General features: G+C 52.5%; 1 protein-coding gene across 3 annotated transcripts in view; it reads right to left on the bottom strand.

Moving 5' to 3' along the window:
* DENND5A (DENN domain containing 5A) overlaps positions 1-14,871 on the bottom strand; it is a 74,746-nt gene extending 59,875 nt beyond the window's left edge. For 2 of the 3 annotated variants that reach the window (XM_066583653.1, XM_066583655.1), the window contains exons 1-2: positions 14,695-14,871; positions 268-339 (exon numbers count right to left, since the gene is read on the bottom strand). In XM_066583653.1, coding sequence (XP_066439750.1) covers positions 268-339; positions 14,695-14,800 — 178 coding nt within the window. In that variant the 5' untranslated portion in view covers positions 14,801-14,871. The remainder of the gene's footprint in view (positions 1-267; positions 340-14,694) is intronic. The other variant, XM_066583654.1, reaches the window with a different exon arrangement.
* Between the last annotated feature and the right edge of the window lie 1,533 nt (positions 14,872-16,404).

Below are 16,404 nucleotides of genomic sequence, written 5' to 3'. Positions count from 1 at the left end.
CTGAACGGGTGAGAAGCTTTAAAACTGAACCGCCCCTTTAAGAATTCCTAATGGGAATCCCAGATCCAAGATGTCGGTGTTGTTGCGGAGCGCTCTCTTACTGATTGTCTGGGACCCCGAGGCTACATCTTACCACCAATGACTACCCAGCCCTTGCAGAACTACAAGTCCCAGAAGGAGGGCTGGCCAGTCAGCAGCAGGAGTCACGGCTCTAAAGCGTATTTTAGTTGGGTGGGAGCGGCTTCCGGCCGCCGTTCCTCCGATTACCTTCCGGCGCACTGGACTGGAACCGTCCGAGGCCATCTCTGTCTCTAGAGGCGTGAATGTACTCACACAGGGCTGGAACGAAACAGGATGATCAGCACAGAACAATCACAGGACCCCCCGGACCCCCAAACATCATACTGAAAGCTGCACCCCCTGTGGCTCATCCTGAGCTTCCTGGTCCATGAGCAGTGCGGACTGACACACAGCAAGCGGGAAGGAAGGCGTTAAGGGCTCATTCACACGGGGGGCGTACTGCGGTTCGGTCTGTGAATATGTAGCATTTTTATGGGCCGGGACTCGGCGTATTCCGACCTTCTCGGACCGCTTATTTACACGTGAACTCAATGGCGCCCACTGCGCAGTTTTTTTGCATTCATGAAAAACAACGCAACACGTGCAAAAAATGCGCAATTCGCAAGGAACATGCAACATTTTCAGTCCGTGAAAACACTGCGTGTTCTCGGAGCGAGCCGTAATACGCCCCAATACAGCGTTACCCCAGTCCGCGGGGACCCCAGCAGGTCACGTGCTCAGATACAGTAAGACCACCCCAGGCAACAGCGAGGACACCCTGAGAACATGACCTGCTGGGGTCCCCGAGGACTGGCTGACAGACTGGGTGGGCCGCAGGGATCCGGTTACCCCCATCTGCTATTCACAGATTCCAGGACTTGTACTCCAGTCACATCCAGAGCTGCATCCACAATGCTGCAGGATCACATCTGCACAAGCTGCGGCGGGGGCTCGGGCTATTGTCACGGCATGCTGGGAGTTCTAGTCCTGCACCAGCTGCCGTGTTGCATTGTGAGAGATGTAGAGGATCTTGTGTGATCCCACTGCGCACCAGGCTAGAACACAGGGAATTATGGGAAGCCAGCTACAGGGGGCATCAAACGGCAGATCTTGATGTGACTGGAGTAGAAGACGCACTGCCACATTAGGGAACCACAGTGATCGCCGACTCCGAGCTCGCGGTATCACGCAGCTCCTGGCTCATCAGAGGCTCAGACTGCTGCTTTGGCCCCCATGCTTTACACTGCAGCCTGCTTCTTTATATCACCTTGAAGTCAGTAGAGGGAGATTATTACATTACTGAAAGATTATAAACTACAAGTGAGAAGATGCCGATTATCTGGAAACCGTGGCACATGGACAAATGGGAGGAGCCAGAATAAGGAGGAGGAGCCTGCAGGTTTCCCGTTACACTTGAATTCTGCGGATCAGCGATCACTCATGGCGTGGGGGTCATTCTCTACTATCAGTTATGGTGGAACCATCAGCAGCCGTGACGCCCGGGCCGGCAGGCAGCACCGACATCCACCACACAACTAGATCTTTACGTTTCATCTCCCCTGCTTGCTGTCAGTGAATGAGAACACTCACAGCTCCCATCCAGATGCTGATGAGCTGCGGGCCTAGTCCTACTCACAGCTGGTGGTTTGCCACAATTGCGTGAAGGAGACTTTACATCACTGTTGTGTGACCTCAAGATGTCGGAGGACGAACCGCATTCCGGTCTTCCTACCATCTCAAGGAGCGCCGGACTTTCTCCCCAGAGACACTGAGGGCTCATTCACATGAATGCACTGCGTATCTCAGCAGTCGTGAATGAGCCGGCGCTGATACATTGTAACAAACTATCAGCACTTCCCACGCTGATGTGTTTAGGATTGTTTAGAATGGATACAACTGTAACAAACCCTCAGCTGTGAGAGCAGGACGGGGTCAGGAGGGGTTTGCAGTGTCTGGATCTAATCAATGCGTGTTTTCATTCACTGACAGCAAGCAGAGGATTTTAGAACGGTTAGAATTTAAAGACGTTTATTAGAAAGCTGCGAGCGCCGTCACATGATGCGTATTCTGCCGTCACGCCATACATCACAACGCTTCAGGCATCCTGCGCGACTCTGACCGCCATAGAACGCAGCAGTGGAAATGGCGCCGCGGGAATCTGCGCCAAACTGTAACCCACAGAAGCCGTGACTTTCCGGCAGGATTTCTGATGATCGCGTTATGCAGTTCATCTGATGCAACGGCCCCAGGGGCCACTTCTGGCCCCCAGTGGATGGTGCGTCGCATGCCTGGGACTAGCAATAGATACCGTATCCCTGGCAACTGAGACCGCGCAGAGCATAGACAAATACACGGAAATCTCATCCTGTGATGTCAGGAGGACCGCGGCGCCACCGGTGATGGACGCTCAGATTACCCCGCTGTCCGGTCTATGACAATCCCAGTGACAGGCAGAGTTATCAGAGTGTAGGTAAGGGTCACAGTGACCCCGCGTTATATAGAGAGCCCGCAGTGACCCGACGTTATATAGAGAGCCCGCAGTGACCCCGCGTTACATATAGAGAGCCCGCAGTGACCCCGCGTTACATATAGAGAGCCCGCAGTGACCCCGCGTTACATATAGAGAGCCCGCAGTGACCCCGCGTTACATATAGAGAGCCCGCAGTGACCCCGCGTTACATATAGAGAGCCCGCAGTGACCCCGCGTTACATATAGAGAGCCCGCAGTGACCCGGCGTTACATATAGAGAGCCCGCAGTGACCCGGCGTTACATATAGAGAGCCCGCAGTGACCCGGCGTTACATATAGAGAGCCCGCAGTGACCCGGCGTTACATATAGAGAGCCCGCAGTGACCCGGCGTTACATATAGAGAGCCCGCAGTGACCCGGCGTTACATATAGAGAGCCCGCAGTGACCCGGCGTTACATATAGAGAGCCCGCAGTGACCCGGCGTTACATATAGAGAGCCCGCAGTGACCCGGCGTTACATATAGAGAGCCCGCAGTGACCCCGCGTTACATATAGAGAGCCCGCAGTGACCCCGCGTTACATATAGAGAGCCCGCAGTGACCCCGCGTTACATATAGAGAGCCCGCAGTGACCCCGCGTTACATATAGAGAGCCCGCAGTGACCCCGCGTTACATATAGAGAGCCCGCAGTGACCCCGCGTTACATATAGAGAGCCCGCAGTGACCCCGCGTTACATATAGAGAGCCCGCAGTGACCCCGCGTTACATATAGAGAGCCCGCAGTGACCCCGCGTTACATATAGAGAGCCCGCAGTGACCCCGCGTTACATATAGAGAGCCCGCAGTGACCCCGCGTTACATATAGAGAGCCCGCAGTGACCCCGCGTTACATATAGAGAGCCCGCAGTGACCCCGCGTTACATATAGAGAGCCCGCAGTGACCCCGCGTTACATATAGAGAGCCCGCAGTGACCCCGCGTTACATATAGAGAGCCCGCAGTGACCCCGCGTTACATATAGAGAGCCCGCAGTGACCCCGCGTTACATATAGAGAGCCCGCAGTGACCCCGCGTTACATATAGAGAGCCCGCAGTGACCCCGCGTTACATATAGAGAGCCCGCAGTGACCCCGCGTTACATATAGAGAGCCCGCAGTGACCCCGCGTTACATATAGAGAGCCCGCAGTGACCCCGCGTTACATATAGAGAGCCCGCAGTGACCCCGCGTTACATATAGAGAGCCCGCAGTGACCCCGCGTTACATATAGAGAGCCCGCAGTGACCCCGCGTTACATATAGAGAGCCCGCAGTGACCCCGCGTTACATATAGAGAGCCCGCAGTGACCCCGCGTTACATATAGAGAGCCCGCAGTGACCCCGCGTTACATATAGAGAGCCCGCAGTGACCCCGCGTTACATATAGAGAGCCCGCAGTGACCCCGCGTTACATATAGAGAGCCCGCAGTGACCCCGCGTTACATATAGAGAGCCCGCAGTGACCCCGCGTTACATATAGAGAGCCCGCAGTGACCCCGCGTTACATATAGAGAGCCCGCAGTGACCCCGCGTTACATATAGAGAGCCCGCAGTGACCCCGCGTTACATATAGAGAGCCCGCAGTGACCCCGCGTTACATATAGAGAGCCCGCAGTGACCCCGCGTTACATATAGAGAGCCCGCAGTGACCCCGCGTTACATATAGAGAGCCCGCAGTGACCCCGCGTTACATATAGAGAGCCCGCAGTGACCCCGCGTTACATATAGAGAGCCCGCAGTGACCCCGCGTTACATATAGAGAGCCCGCAGTGACCCCGCGTTACATATAGAGAGCCCGCAGTGACCCCGCGTTACATATAGAGAGCCCGCAGTGACCCCGCGTTACATATAGAGAGCCCGCAGTGACCCCGCGTTACATATAGAGAGCCCGCAGTGACCCCGCGTTACATATAGAGAGCCCGCAGTGACCCCGCGTTACATATAGAGAGCCCGCAGTGACCCCGCGTTACATAAAAGAGCCCGCAGTGACCCCGCGTTACATAAAAGAGCCCGCAGTGACCCCGCGTTACATATAGAGAGCCCGCAGTGACCCCGCGTTACATAAAAGAGCCCGCAGTGACCCCGCATTACATAAAAGAGCCCGCAGTGACCCCGCGTTACATAAAAGAGCCCGCAGTGACCCCGCGTTACATATAGAGAGCCCGCAGTGACCCCGCGTTACATATAGAGAGCCCGCAGTGACCCCGCGTTACATAAAGAGAGCCCGCAGTGACCCCGCGTTACATATAAGAGCCCGCAGTGACCCCGCGTTACATATAGAGCCCACAGTGACCCGACGTTACATATAGAGCCCACAGTGACCCGACGTTATATATAGAGCCCACAGTGACCCGACGTTATATATAGAGCCCACAGTGACCCGACGTTATATATAGAGCCCACAGTGACCCGACGTTATATATAGAGCCCACAGTGACCCGACGTTATATATAGAGCCCACAGTGACCCGACGTTATATATAGAGCCCACAGTGACCCGACGTTATATATAGAGCCCACAGTGACCCGACGTTATATATAGAGCCCACAGTGACCCGACGTTATATATAGAGCCCACAGTGACCCCACGTTATATATAGAGCCCACAGTGACCCCACGTTATATATAGAGCCCACAGTGACCCGACGTTATATATAGAGCCCACAGTGACCCCACGTTATATATAGAGCCCACAGTGACCCCACGTTATATATAGAGCCCACAGTGACCCCACGTTATATATAGAGCCCATAGTGACCCCACGTTATATATAGAGCCCACAGTGGCCCCACGTTATATATAGAGCCCATAGTGGCCCCACGTTATATATAGAGCCCATAGTGACCCCACGTTATATATAGAGCCCATAGTGGCCCCACGTTATATATAGAGCCCATAGTGGCCCCACGTTATATATAGAGCCCTTAATGACCCCACATTAGATATAGAGCCCATATTGACCCCACATTATATAGAGCCCATAATGACCCCACATTATATATAGAGCCCATAATGACCCCACATTATATATAGAGCCCATAATGACCCCACATTATATATAGAGCCCATAATGACCCCACATTATATATAGAGCCCATAATGACCCCACATTATATATAGAGCCCATAATGACCCCACATTATATATAGAGCCCATAATGACCCCACATTATATATAGAGCCCATAATGACCCCACATTATATATATAGAGCCGATAAAGACCCCACATTATATATAGAACTCGACCCGTAGTGACCCGGAGTTATACGCAGCGCCCATAATGACCCCGAATTATATATAGAACTCGACCCGCAGTGACCCGACATTATACGCAGCGCCCATAATGACCCCGAATTATATATAGAACTCGACCCGTAGTGACCCGGCGTTATACGCAGCGCCCATAATGACCCCTTATTATATTTAGAGCCCATAATGACCCCCCATTATATATAGAACCCAACCCGCAGTGACCCTACATTACACACAGCGCCCATAATGACCCACAGTTTTAGATCCATAAGGATCCCACATGAAATTCTGTTCCTGACCCATAATAACCCCACGTTATATATAGAGCCCAACCCACAGTTACCCCGCGTTAAACACAGCGCTCATGATGACCCCACATTATATATAGAGCCCGACCCAGGGTGACCCCATTTGACATACAGTGCAAGACCCCACGTTATGGAGAGTGCCCGACCCATGAAGTTATATGGCGACTCCACATTACATACAGTGGCCTCATATATGGTCCATAGTGACCACGTAGACTCCTTGGGCACAACGTCAGGAGGGTGACCTCTCTTCCTCACGTCTGGCCTGTATAGCTTACAATATAGGGACTAGTAGATTCTGCAAGTATAGAGGGGACACATACAGGGGTTTTGGACATTATTTATACCCCATCTCCATTATACGCCGCAGCCGCCTCACTGTCCACTATACAGGCCAGCAGGAAATGAGCAACTACAGATTCTATAAGGGAAGATTAATAAGGTAGAATCAGCGATATAATACAGAGAGGAGCTGCCACTATACGCGAAAGAGCAAACACCCCCCACACTATAGTGTGAGCCCCTATAGGCAGCAGATCTGTCAATAATCCAGAAATAGAAGACGCCCAGAGACAGACCCTATAGCATCTTATAGACTCCCCTAAACCCTCCCCTCAATGATGGGAGCTGTAACCCCAAATGTCATCTAAAAACCACAACTCCCCAATATATGACATACATATAGAATACAGTAGCACAGGTACTATAGGTGACCGGCTTATATGGGAACAGCAGAGGATACATACAGTCTGCACAGCGCTGTGCTATCGTCTATATACCGCCTATGTATGCTACGCTCAACACTGAGCACTATAGAGATCTTCCATACAGTGTACCATGTGATGCGCCCTATAAAATGCCTTTGGGCACAGTGCTGGTACACTGCATATAAGATGTATATAGGTGACAGTGTCAGGTATGCTGTATATAGCTAGGATATTTATAGGTAATAGTAGTAGGTGAAATAGGGCATGCTGCCGGGTACACTGTATATTGGATGTCTATAGGTGTCAACAGTGAAGTGCATGCAGAGCTTTACATAGCACCAGGTACACTGTATATATGTGACAGAAGTGGATTGCAGAGTTTCCAGAGTCAGGAACAGTGTACATAGGAGATCTAGATGCGACAGTGGATGGCAGAGATTACATACTGCCAAGTACAGAATGACTATAGGTAACAGTGCTGGTTATACTGTATACAAAATGTCTATAGGTACCAGCAGATAATCCCCAGTGCCAGGTAAACGGTGTACAAAGTATTCATAGTTGACAGCAGTAATTACACATGCCAGATACATTGCCTATATGAGGCGTATAGGTGCCAGCAGTGTATCACAGTGATTACACAGCACCAGGTAAACTGTATATAGGATGTATATAGGTTGCAATAAGACTACAGTGTATATGTCTATACAGGAGGTTTATGGATTACTGCAGATATTACACAGTGTTAAGGACCCCATATATAAAAGTGGTCTATAGGTGAAAGCAATGCAGCACAGTGATTACACAGTGCTGGATACACTGTATATAAGTAGTCAATAGGTGACAGTTACACTGTATACAGGAGGCCATAGGAGACAGCAGTAATTACACAGTGCAGGGTACATTGTATATACAAGTCTATAAGTGACAGCAGTGACTGTACAGCCCCAGGTACACTGTATATAAGATGTTAATAGGTGACAGCTGCAGATACATTAGATATAGGAGGTCTGTAGGTGACAGCAGAAGTTACAAGGTATTGGATAAACTGTATATCAGAGGTCTACAGGTGACAGGTGTGATTAAACAACACGGTGTACACTAAATATAGGTCTATAGGTGACAGCAGAAATCACACACTAGGGAAACTGTAAATAGGTGATCTATAGGTGACAGCAATGATTTCACAGTTTGAGGTACATTGTACACAGGGGGTCTATGAGTGACAACTGTTTTTACACAGTGTCAGCACACTGTATATAGTTTATCTATAGGTAACAGCAGTGATTGCACAGCTATGGGTACACTGTATATAGTAGGTCTATGGGTGAAATCGCTAGGTACACTACATAGAGAACATTTATAGGTGGGTGACAGCAGAGATTGCACAGTGCCAAGTGTATATAGGGGATCTATAGGTAACAGCAGTGATTACTGTGCCAGGTGCACTGCATAAAATAGGTCTTTAGGCAATAGTGTCATGCACACTGCATATAGTGGGCCCATAGGTGACAGTGCCAGGTACACAGTATATAATGAGTCCATAGGTGACAGCAGTGATTATAGCCCTTGATATATTGTATATAGGGGGGTCCTATACGTGACAGCAGTAATTACACAGCCCCTGGCACAATATACTGTATATAGCGGGTCTATAAGAGCAGAGCGCCAGGTACTCAGTATATAGGAGGTCTATAGGTGATAGTGCCATGTAAACTGTACATAGGCGGTTTATAGGCAACAGCCCTAGGTTTATTGTATAAAGGGGTTTATAGGAACACAGCACCAGTTTACAATGTACATGAAGGGGGTCCATGGGTGACAGCAGTCATTACTGCATGGGGTACATTGTCTACAGGTGGTGTCTATAGGTAACAGTAGTGATTACACAGCACCAGGTTCACTGTATATAGGAAGTCTATTGAAGTACAGCCTTGGGTACATTGTGAGTAAAAGGTTCTATAGGTGACAGCAGTAATTCCACAGTAGTGTACACTGTATATAGGTGACAGCAGTGATTACAAAGTGTGCAGTACACAGCATATAGGGGGTCTATACACAGTTATTACAACCCTAGGTACATGTTATATATAGTGGGTGTATAGGTGACAGCAGTGATTGCAGTGCCACGTACACCATATATAGGTGGTCTATTGGTGACAGCAGTGGTTACTGCACTAGGCAGACTGTAAACTGTGGGTATAGCACAGCAGCAGGTACACTCAATAGAGGAACAATATAGGCGATAGTGCCAGTGAATACAAAAGATACATATGTGACAGTGGATGGCAGAGATTACATACTGCCAAGTGCACTGTATGCAGTATGACTATAGGTAACAGTGCTGTTTCAACCATGAGTATGCTATATATAGAGTGTTTATATGTGACAGCAGTGATTACAGTGCCAGGAACAATGTATATAGGGTGTCTATAGGTGACAACAGTGATTATAGCACCAAGTAAACTGTACAGGGAGGGTCTACATGTGACAGCAGTGTTTACAGCCCCAGGTACATGGTACGCAGGGGTATATAGGTAACAGCAGCCGCCAGATATTCTGCATATAGGGGGGTCTATAGATGAGTCGTGCAGTGTATCCTGTATATAGGGGGGTCTATAGGTGACAGCAGTGGTTGCAGCCGTCGGATATTCTGTATATAGGGGGGGGTCTATAGACGAGTCGTGCAGGGTATCCTGTCTATAGGGGGTCTATAGGTGGGTGCAGCCCTAGGTACACTGTATATAGGGGGTCTATGGGTGACAGCAGCGGTTGCAGCCGCCAGATACACTGTATATAGGGGGTCTATGGGTGACAGCGGTTGCAGACGCCGGATACACTGTATATAGGGGGTCTATGGGTGACAGCGGTTGCAGACGCCGGATACACTGTATATAGGGGGTCTATGGGTAACAGCAGTGGTTGCAGCCGCCGGATACACTGTATATAGGGGGTCTATGGGTTACAGCAGCGGTTGCAGCTGCCGGATACACTGTATATGGGGGTCTATAGGTGACAGCAGTGGTTGCAGCCTCGGATACACGGTATATAGGGGGTCTATGGGTGACAGCAGCGGTTGCAGCCCCTGGTACGCTGTATATAGGGGGTCTATGGGTGACAGCAGCGGTTGGAGCTGCCGGATACACTGTATATAGGGGGTCTATGGGTGACAGCAGTGGTTGCAGCCCCGGATACGTTGTATATAGGGGGTCTATAGGTGACAGCAGCGGCTGCAGCCCCGTGTACGCTGTATATAGGGGTCTATAGGTGACAGCAGCGGTTGCAGCTGCCGGATACACTGTATATAGGGGGTCTATAGGTGACAGCAGTGGTTGCAGCTGCCGGATACACTGTATATAGGGGGTCTATGGGTGACAGCAGCGGTTGCAGCTGCCGGATACACTGTATATAGGGGGTCTATGGGTGACAGCAGCGGTTGCAGCTGCCGGATACACTGTATGCAGGGGGTCTATGGGTGACAGCAGCGGTTGCAGCTGCCGGATACACTGTATATAGGGGGTCTATGGGTGACAGCAGCGGTTGCAGCCCCTGGTACACTGTATATAGGGGGGTCTATGGGTGACAGCAGCGGTTGCAGCCCCTGGTACGCTGTATATGGGGGGGTCTATAGGTGACAGCAGTGGTTGCAGCTGCCGGATACACTGTATATAGGGGGGTCTATGGGTGACAGCAGCGGTTGCAGCCCCTGGTACGCTGTATATAGGGGGTCTATAGGTGACAGCAGTGGTTGCAGCCTCGGATACACGGTATATAGGGGGTCTATAGGTGACAGCAGTGGTTGCAGCTGGCGGATACACTGTATATACGGCGTCTATGGGTGACAGCAGCGGTTGCAGCCCCGAGTACGCTGTAAATATGGGATCTATAGGTGACAGCTGCAGTTGCAGCCCCGGGTACGCTGTATATAGGGGGTCTATGGGTGACAGCAGCGGTTGCAGCCCCGGGTACGCTGTATATAGGGGGTATATGGGTGACAGCAGCGGTTGCAGCCCCGGATACACGGTATATAGCGGGTATATGGGTGACAGCAGTGGTTGCAGCTGCCGGATACACTGTATATGGGGGTCTATAGGTGACAGCAGCGGTTGCAGCTGCCGGATACACTGTATATGGGGGGTCTATGGGTGACAGCAGCGGTTGCAGCTGCCGGATACACTGTATATGGGGGGTCTATAGGTGACAGCAGCGGTTGCAGCCCCTGGTACGCTGTATATGGGGGGTCTATAGGTGACAGCAGTGGTTGCAGCCCCTGGTATGTTGTATATGGGGGTCTATAGGTGACAGCAGTGGTTGCAGTCCCTGGTACGCTGTATATGGGGGGTCTATAGGTGACAACAGTGGTTGCAGCCCCTGGCACGCTGTATATGGGGGGGTGTCCTATAGGTGACAGCAGCGGTTACAGCCCCTGGCACGCTGTATATGGGGGGTCTATAGGTGACAGCAGCGGTTACTGACCCTGGTACGCTGTATAGGGGGTGTCGTCTATAGGTGACAGCAGCGGTTGCAGCTGCCGGATACACTGTATATAGGGGGTCTATAGGTGACAGCAGCGGTTGCAGCCCCGGATACACGGTATATAGCGGGTATATGGGTGACAGCAGCGGTTGCAGCTGCCGGATACGCTGTATATAGGGGGTCTATGGGTGACAGCAGCGGTTGCAGCTGCCGGATACGCTGTATATAGGGGGTCTATGGGTGACAGCAGCGGTTGCAGCTGCCGGATACGCTGTATATAGGGGTCTATGGGTGACAGCAGTGGTTGCAGCTGCCGGATACACTGTATATAGGGGGTCTATGGGTGACAGCAGCGGTTGCAGCTGCCGGATACACTGTATATAGGGGGTCTATGGGTGACAGCAGCGGTTGCAGCTGCCGGATACACTGTATATAGGGGGTCTATGGGTGACAGCAGCGGTTGGAGCTGCCGGATACACTGTATATAGGGGGTCTATAAGTGACAGCAGCGGTTGGAGCTACCGGATACACTGTATATAGGGGGTCTATAGGTGACAGCAGTGGTTGCAGCTGCCGGATACACTGTATATAGGGGGTCTATAGGTGACAGCAGTGGTTGCAGCTGCCGGATACACTGTATATAGGGGGTCTATGGGTGACAGCAGCGGTTGCAGCTGCCGGATACACTGTATATAGGGGGTCTATGGGTGACAGCAGCGGTTGCAGCTGCCGGATACACTGTATATAGGGGGGTCTATGGGTGACAGCAGCGGTTGCAGCTGCCGGATACACTGTATGCAGGGGGTCTATGGGTGACAGCAGCGGTTGCAGCTGCCGGATACACTGTATATAGGGGGTCTATGGGTGACAGCAGCGGTTGCAGCCCCTGGTACACTGTATATAGGGGGGTCTATGGGTGACAGCAGCGGTTGCAGCCCCTGGTACGCTGTATATGGGGGGGTCTATAGGTGACAGCAGTGGTTGCAGCTGCCGGATACACTGTATATAGGGGGGTCTATGGGTGACAGCAGCGGTTGCAGCCCCTGGTACGCTGTATATAGGGGGTCTATGGGTGACAGCAGCGGTTGCAGCCCCTGGTACGCTGTATATAGGGGGTCTATAGGTGACAGCAGCGGTTGCAGCTGCCGGATACACTGTATGCAGGGGGTCTATGGGTGACAGCATCGGTTGCAGCCCCTGGTACGCTGTATATAGGGGGTCTATGGGTGACAGCAGCGGTTGCAGCTGCCGGATACACTGTATATAGGGGGTCTATGGGTGACAGCAGCGGTTGCAGCTGCCGGATACACTGTATATAGGGGGTCTATGGGTGACAGCAGCGGTTGCAGCTGCCGGATACACTGTATATAGGGGGTCTATGGGTGACAGCAGCGGTTGCAGCTGCCGGATACACTGTATATAGGGGGTCTATGGGTGACAGCAGCGGTTGGAGCTGCCGGATACACTGTATATAGGGGGTCTATGGGTGACAGCAGCGGTTGGAGCTGCCGGATACACTGTATATAGGGGGTCTATAGGTGACAGCAGTGGTTGCAGCTGCCGGATACACTGTATATAGGGGGTCTATAGGTGACAGCAGTGGTTGCAGCTGCCGGATACACTGTATATAGGGGGTCTATGGGTGACAGCAGCGGTTGCAGCTGCCGGATACACTGTATATAGGGGGTCTATGGGTGACAGCAGCGGTTGCAGCTGCCGGATACACTGTATATAGGGGGGTCTATGGGTGACAGCAGCGGTTGCAGCTGCCGGATACACTGTATGCAGGGGGTCTATGGGTGACAGCAGCGGTTGCAGCTGCCGGATACACTGTATATAGGGGGTCTATGGGTGACAGCAGCGGTTGCAGCCCCTGGTACACTGTATATGGGGGGGTCTATGGGTGACAGCAGCGGTTGCAGCCCCTGGTACGCTGTATATGGGGGGGTCTATAGGTGACAGCAGTGGTTGCAGCTGCCGGATACACTGTATATAGGGGGGTCTATGGGTGACAGCAGCGGTTGCAGCCCCTGGTACGCTGTATATAGGGGGTCTATAGGTGACAGCAGCGGTTGCAGCCCCTGGTACGCTGTATATAGGGGGTCTATAGGTGACAGCAGCGGTTGCAGCTGCCGGATACACTGTATGCAGGGGGTCTATGGGTGACAGCAGCGGTTGCAGCCCCTGGTACGCTGTATATAGGGGGTCTATGGGTGACAGCAGCGGTTGGAGCTGCCGGATACACTGTATATAGGGGGTCTATGGGTGACAGCAGTGGTTGCAGCCCCGGATACGTTGTATATAGGGGGTCTATAGGTGACAGCAGCGGCTGCAGCCCCGGGTACGCTGTATATAGGGGGTCTATAGGTGACAGCAGCGGTTGCAGCTGCCGGATACACTGTATATAGGGGGTCTATAGGTGACAGCAGTGGTTGCAGCTGCCGGATACACTGTATATAGGGGGTCTATGGGTGACAGCAGCGGTTGCAGCTGCCGGATACACTGTATATAGGGGGTCTATGGGTGACAGCAGCGGTTGCAGCTGCCGGATACACTGTATATAGGGGGGTCTATGGGTGACAGCAGCGGTTGCAGCTGCCGGATACACTGTATGCAGGGGGTCTATGGGTGACAGCAGCGGTTGCAGCTGCCGGATACACTGTATATAGGGGGTCTATGGGTGACAGCAGCGGTTGCAGCCCCTGGTACACTGTATATAGGGGGGTCTATGGGTGACAGCAGCGGTTGCAGCCCCGGGTACGCTGTATATAGGGGGTCTATAGGTGACAGCAGCGGTTGCAGCTGCCGGATACACTGTATATAGGGGGTCTATGGGTGACAGCAGCGGTTGCAGCTGCCGGATACACTGTATATAGGGGGTCTATGGGTGACAGCAGCGGTTGCAGCTGCCGGATACACTGTATATAGGGGGTCTATGGGTGACAGCAGCGGTTGCAGCTGCCGGATACACTGTATATAGGGGGTCTATGGGTGACAGCAGCGGTTGCAGCTGCCGGATACACTGTATATAGGGGGTCTATGGGTGACAGCAGCGGTTGGAGCTGCCGGATACACTGTATATAGGGGGTCTATGGGTGACAGCAGCGGTTGCAGCCCCGGGTACGCTGTATATAGGGGGTCTATAGGTGACAGCAGCGGTTGCAGCTGCCGGATACACTGTATATAGGGGGTCTATGGGTGACAGCAGCGGTTGCAGCCCCGGATACACTGTATACAGAGCAGGGAGGGGAGCGGACAGCTGATGTGGCCGCACCGTTATGTGCCGGTCCCGTTATCTCCTCCTCCTTCCATCCCCCGCGTCTCCCGGCGCCCCCTCCTTACTCCCTCCTCCTCCTCCTTCTCCTTTCCTCCTCCCGCCACTTACCGGAGAGCTCGTCCGGTTCCAGCCCGGTGTCGGTGTCCAGCCCGCAGAGAACGAAGTAGTCAGCGAAGCGTCCGGGCGCCGAGCTGTTCCCCCCTCCCCCACTCATCTCTCCGGTCAGCGGCGCCCGGGCTCCCCGCACTGCATCACGGGATGTCCGGACAGCTGAGCACCGAAAGCGGGCGGGGCCTGCGGCGCAGGGGGCGGGGCTGTGTGACGCATGCGCAGCGCACTGCTGTGGGGGGTGATGTCATTGTATTTACTAGTCAGACGGCGAGTGAGACCCCGACGGCACAGTGACCCCTGGAGGACCCCAAAACAGCCCCCCTTCACCCAAAGTTACCCGTGGAGGACTCCAAAACAGCCCCCCAAATCAAATTGACCCCTGGAGGACCCCAAAACAGCCCCCCTTCACCCAAAGTTACCCGTGGAGGACTCCAAAACAGCCCCCCAAATCAAATTGACCCCTGGAGGACCCCAAAACAGCTCCCCAAACCAAATTGACCCCTGGAGGACCCCAAAACAACCCCCTCCCCCAAAACCAAAGTGACTCCTGGAGTACCCCAAAACAGCCCCTCAACCCAAAGTGACCCCCAAAAACACAGGTACTAGGTGTGACGGTCGTACTGGGTCTAATGGACAGTACTAAGTGTAATGGCAGGTACTAGGTGCAAGGACAAATCCTAGGTATGATGATAGGTACTAGGTGTGACAGCAGGTACTAGGTCTAATGGACAGCACTAGTGACAGCCGGTACTAGGTATGATGATAGGTAGTAGGTGTGACAGCCGGTACTAGGTGTGATGGACGGTACTAGATGTGATGGACGGTACTAGATGTGATGGCCGGTACTAGGTGTGACAACAGGTACTAGGTCTGATGGTCGGTACTAGGTGTGATGGACGGTACTAGATGTGATGGACGGTACTAGATGTGATGGCCGGTACTAGGTGTGACAACAGGTACTAGGTGTGATGGCCGGTACTAGGTGTGACAGCCGGTACTAGGTGTAATGGCCGGTACTAGGTGTGACAACAGGTATTAGGTGTGATGGCCGGTACTAGGTGTGACAACAGGTACTAGGTGTGATGGCCGGTACTAGGTGTGACAACAGGTACTAGGTGTGATGGCCGGTACTAGGTGTGACAACAGGTACTAGGTGTGATGGCCGGTACTAGGTGTGACAACAGGTACTAGGTGTGATGGCCGGTACTAGGTGTGACAGCCGGTACTAGGTGTAATGGCCGGTACTAGGTGTGACAGCCGGTACTAGGTGTAATGGCCGGTACTAGGTGTGACAACAGGTATTAGGTGTGATGGCCGGTACTAGTTGTGACAACAGGTACTAGGTGTGATGGCCGGTACTAGGTGTGACAACAGGTACTAGGTGTGACAACAGGTAGTAGGTGTGATGGCCGGTACTAGGTGTGACAGCCGGTACTAGGTGTGATGGCCGGTACTAGGTGTGACAACAGGTACTAGGTGTGATGGTCGGTACTAGGTGTGATGGCCGGTACTAGGTGTGACAACAGGTATTAGGTGTGATGGCCGGTACTAGGTGTGTCAACAGGTACTACGTGTGATGGCCTTTACTAAGTGTGACAACAGGTACTAGGTGTGATGGCCGGTACTAGGTGTGACAACAGGTACTAGGTGTGACGGCCGGTACTAGGTGTGACAACAGGTACTAGGTGTGACAACAGGTACTAGGTG

The sequence above is a fragment of the Eleutherodactylus coqui genome, chromosome 11, assembly GCF_035609145.1.
Source record: "Eleutherodactylus coqui strain aEleCoq1 chromosome 11, aEleCoq1.hap1, whole genome shotgun sequence".
NCBI classification, from domain to species: domain Eukaryota; kingdom Metazoa; phylum Chordata; class Amphibia; order Anura; family Eleutherodactylidae; genus Eleutherodactylus; species Eleutherodactylus coqui.
This window is presented reverse-complemented; position numbering and strand designations above follow the sequence as displayed.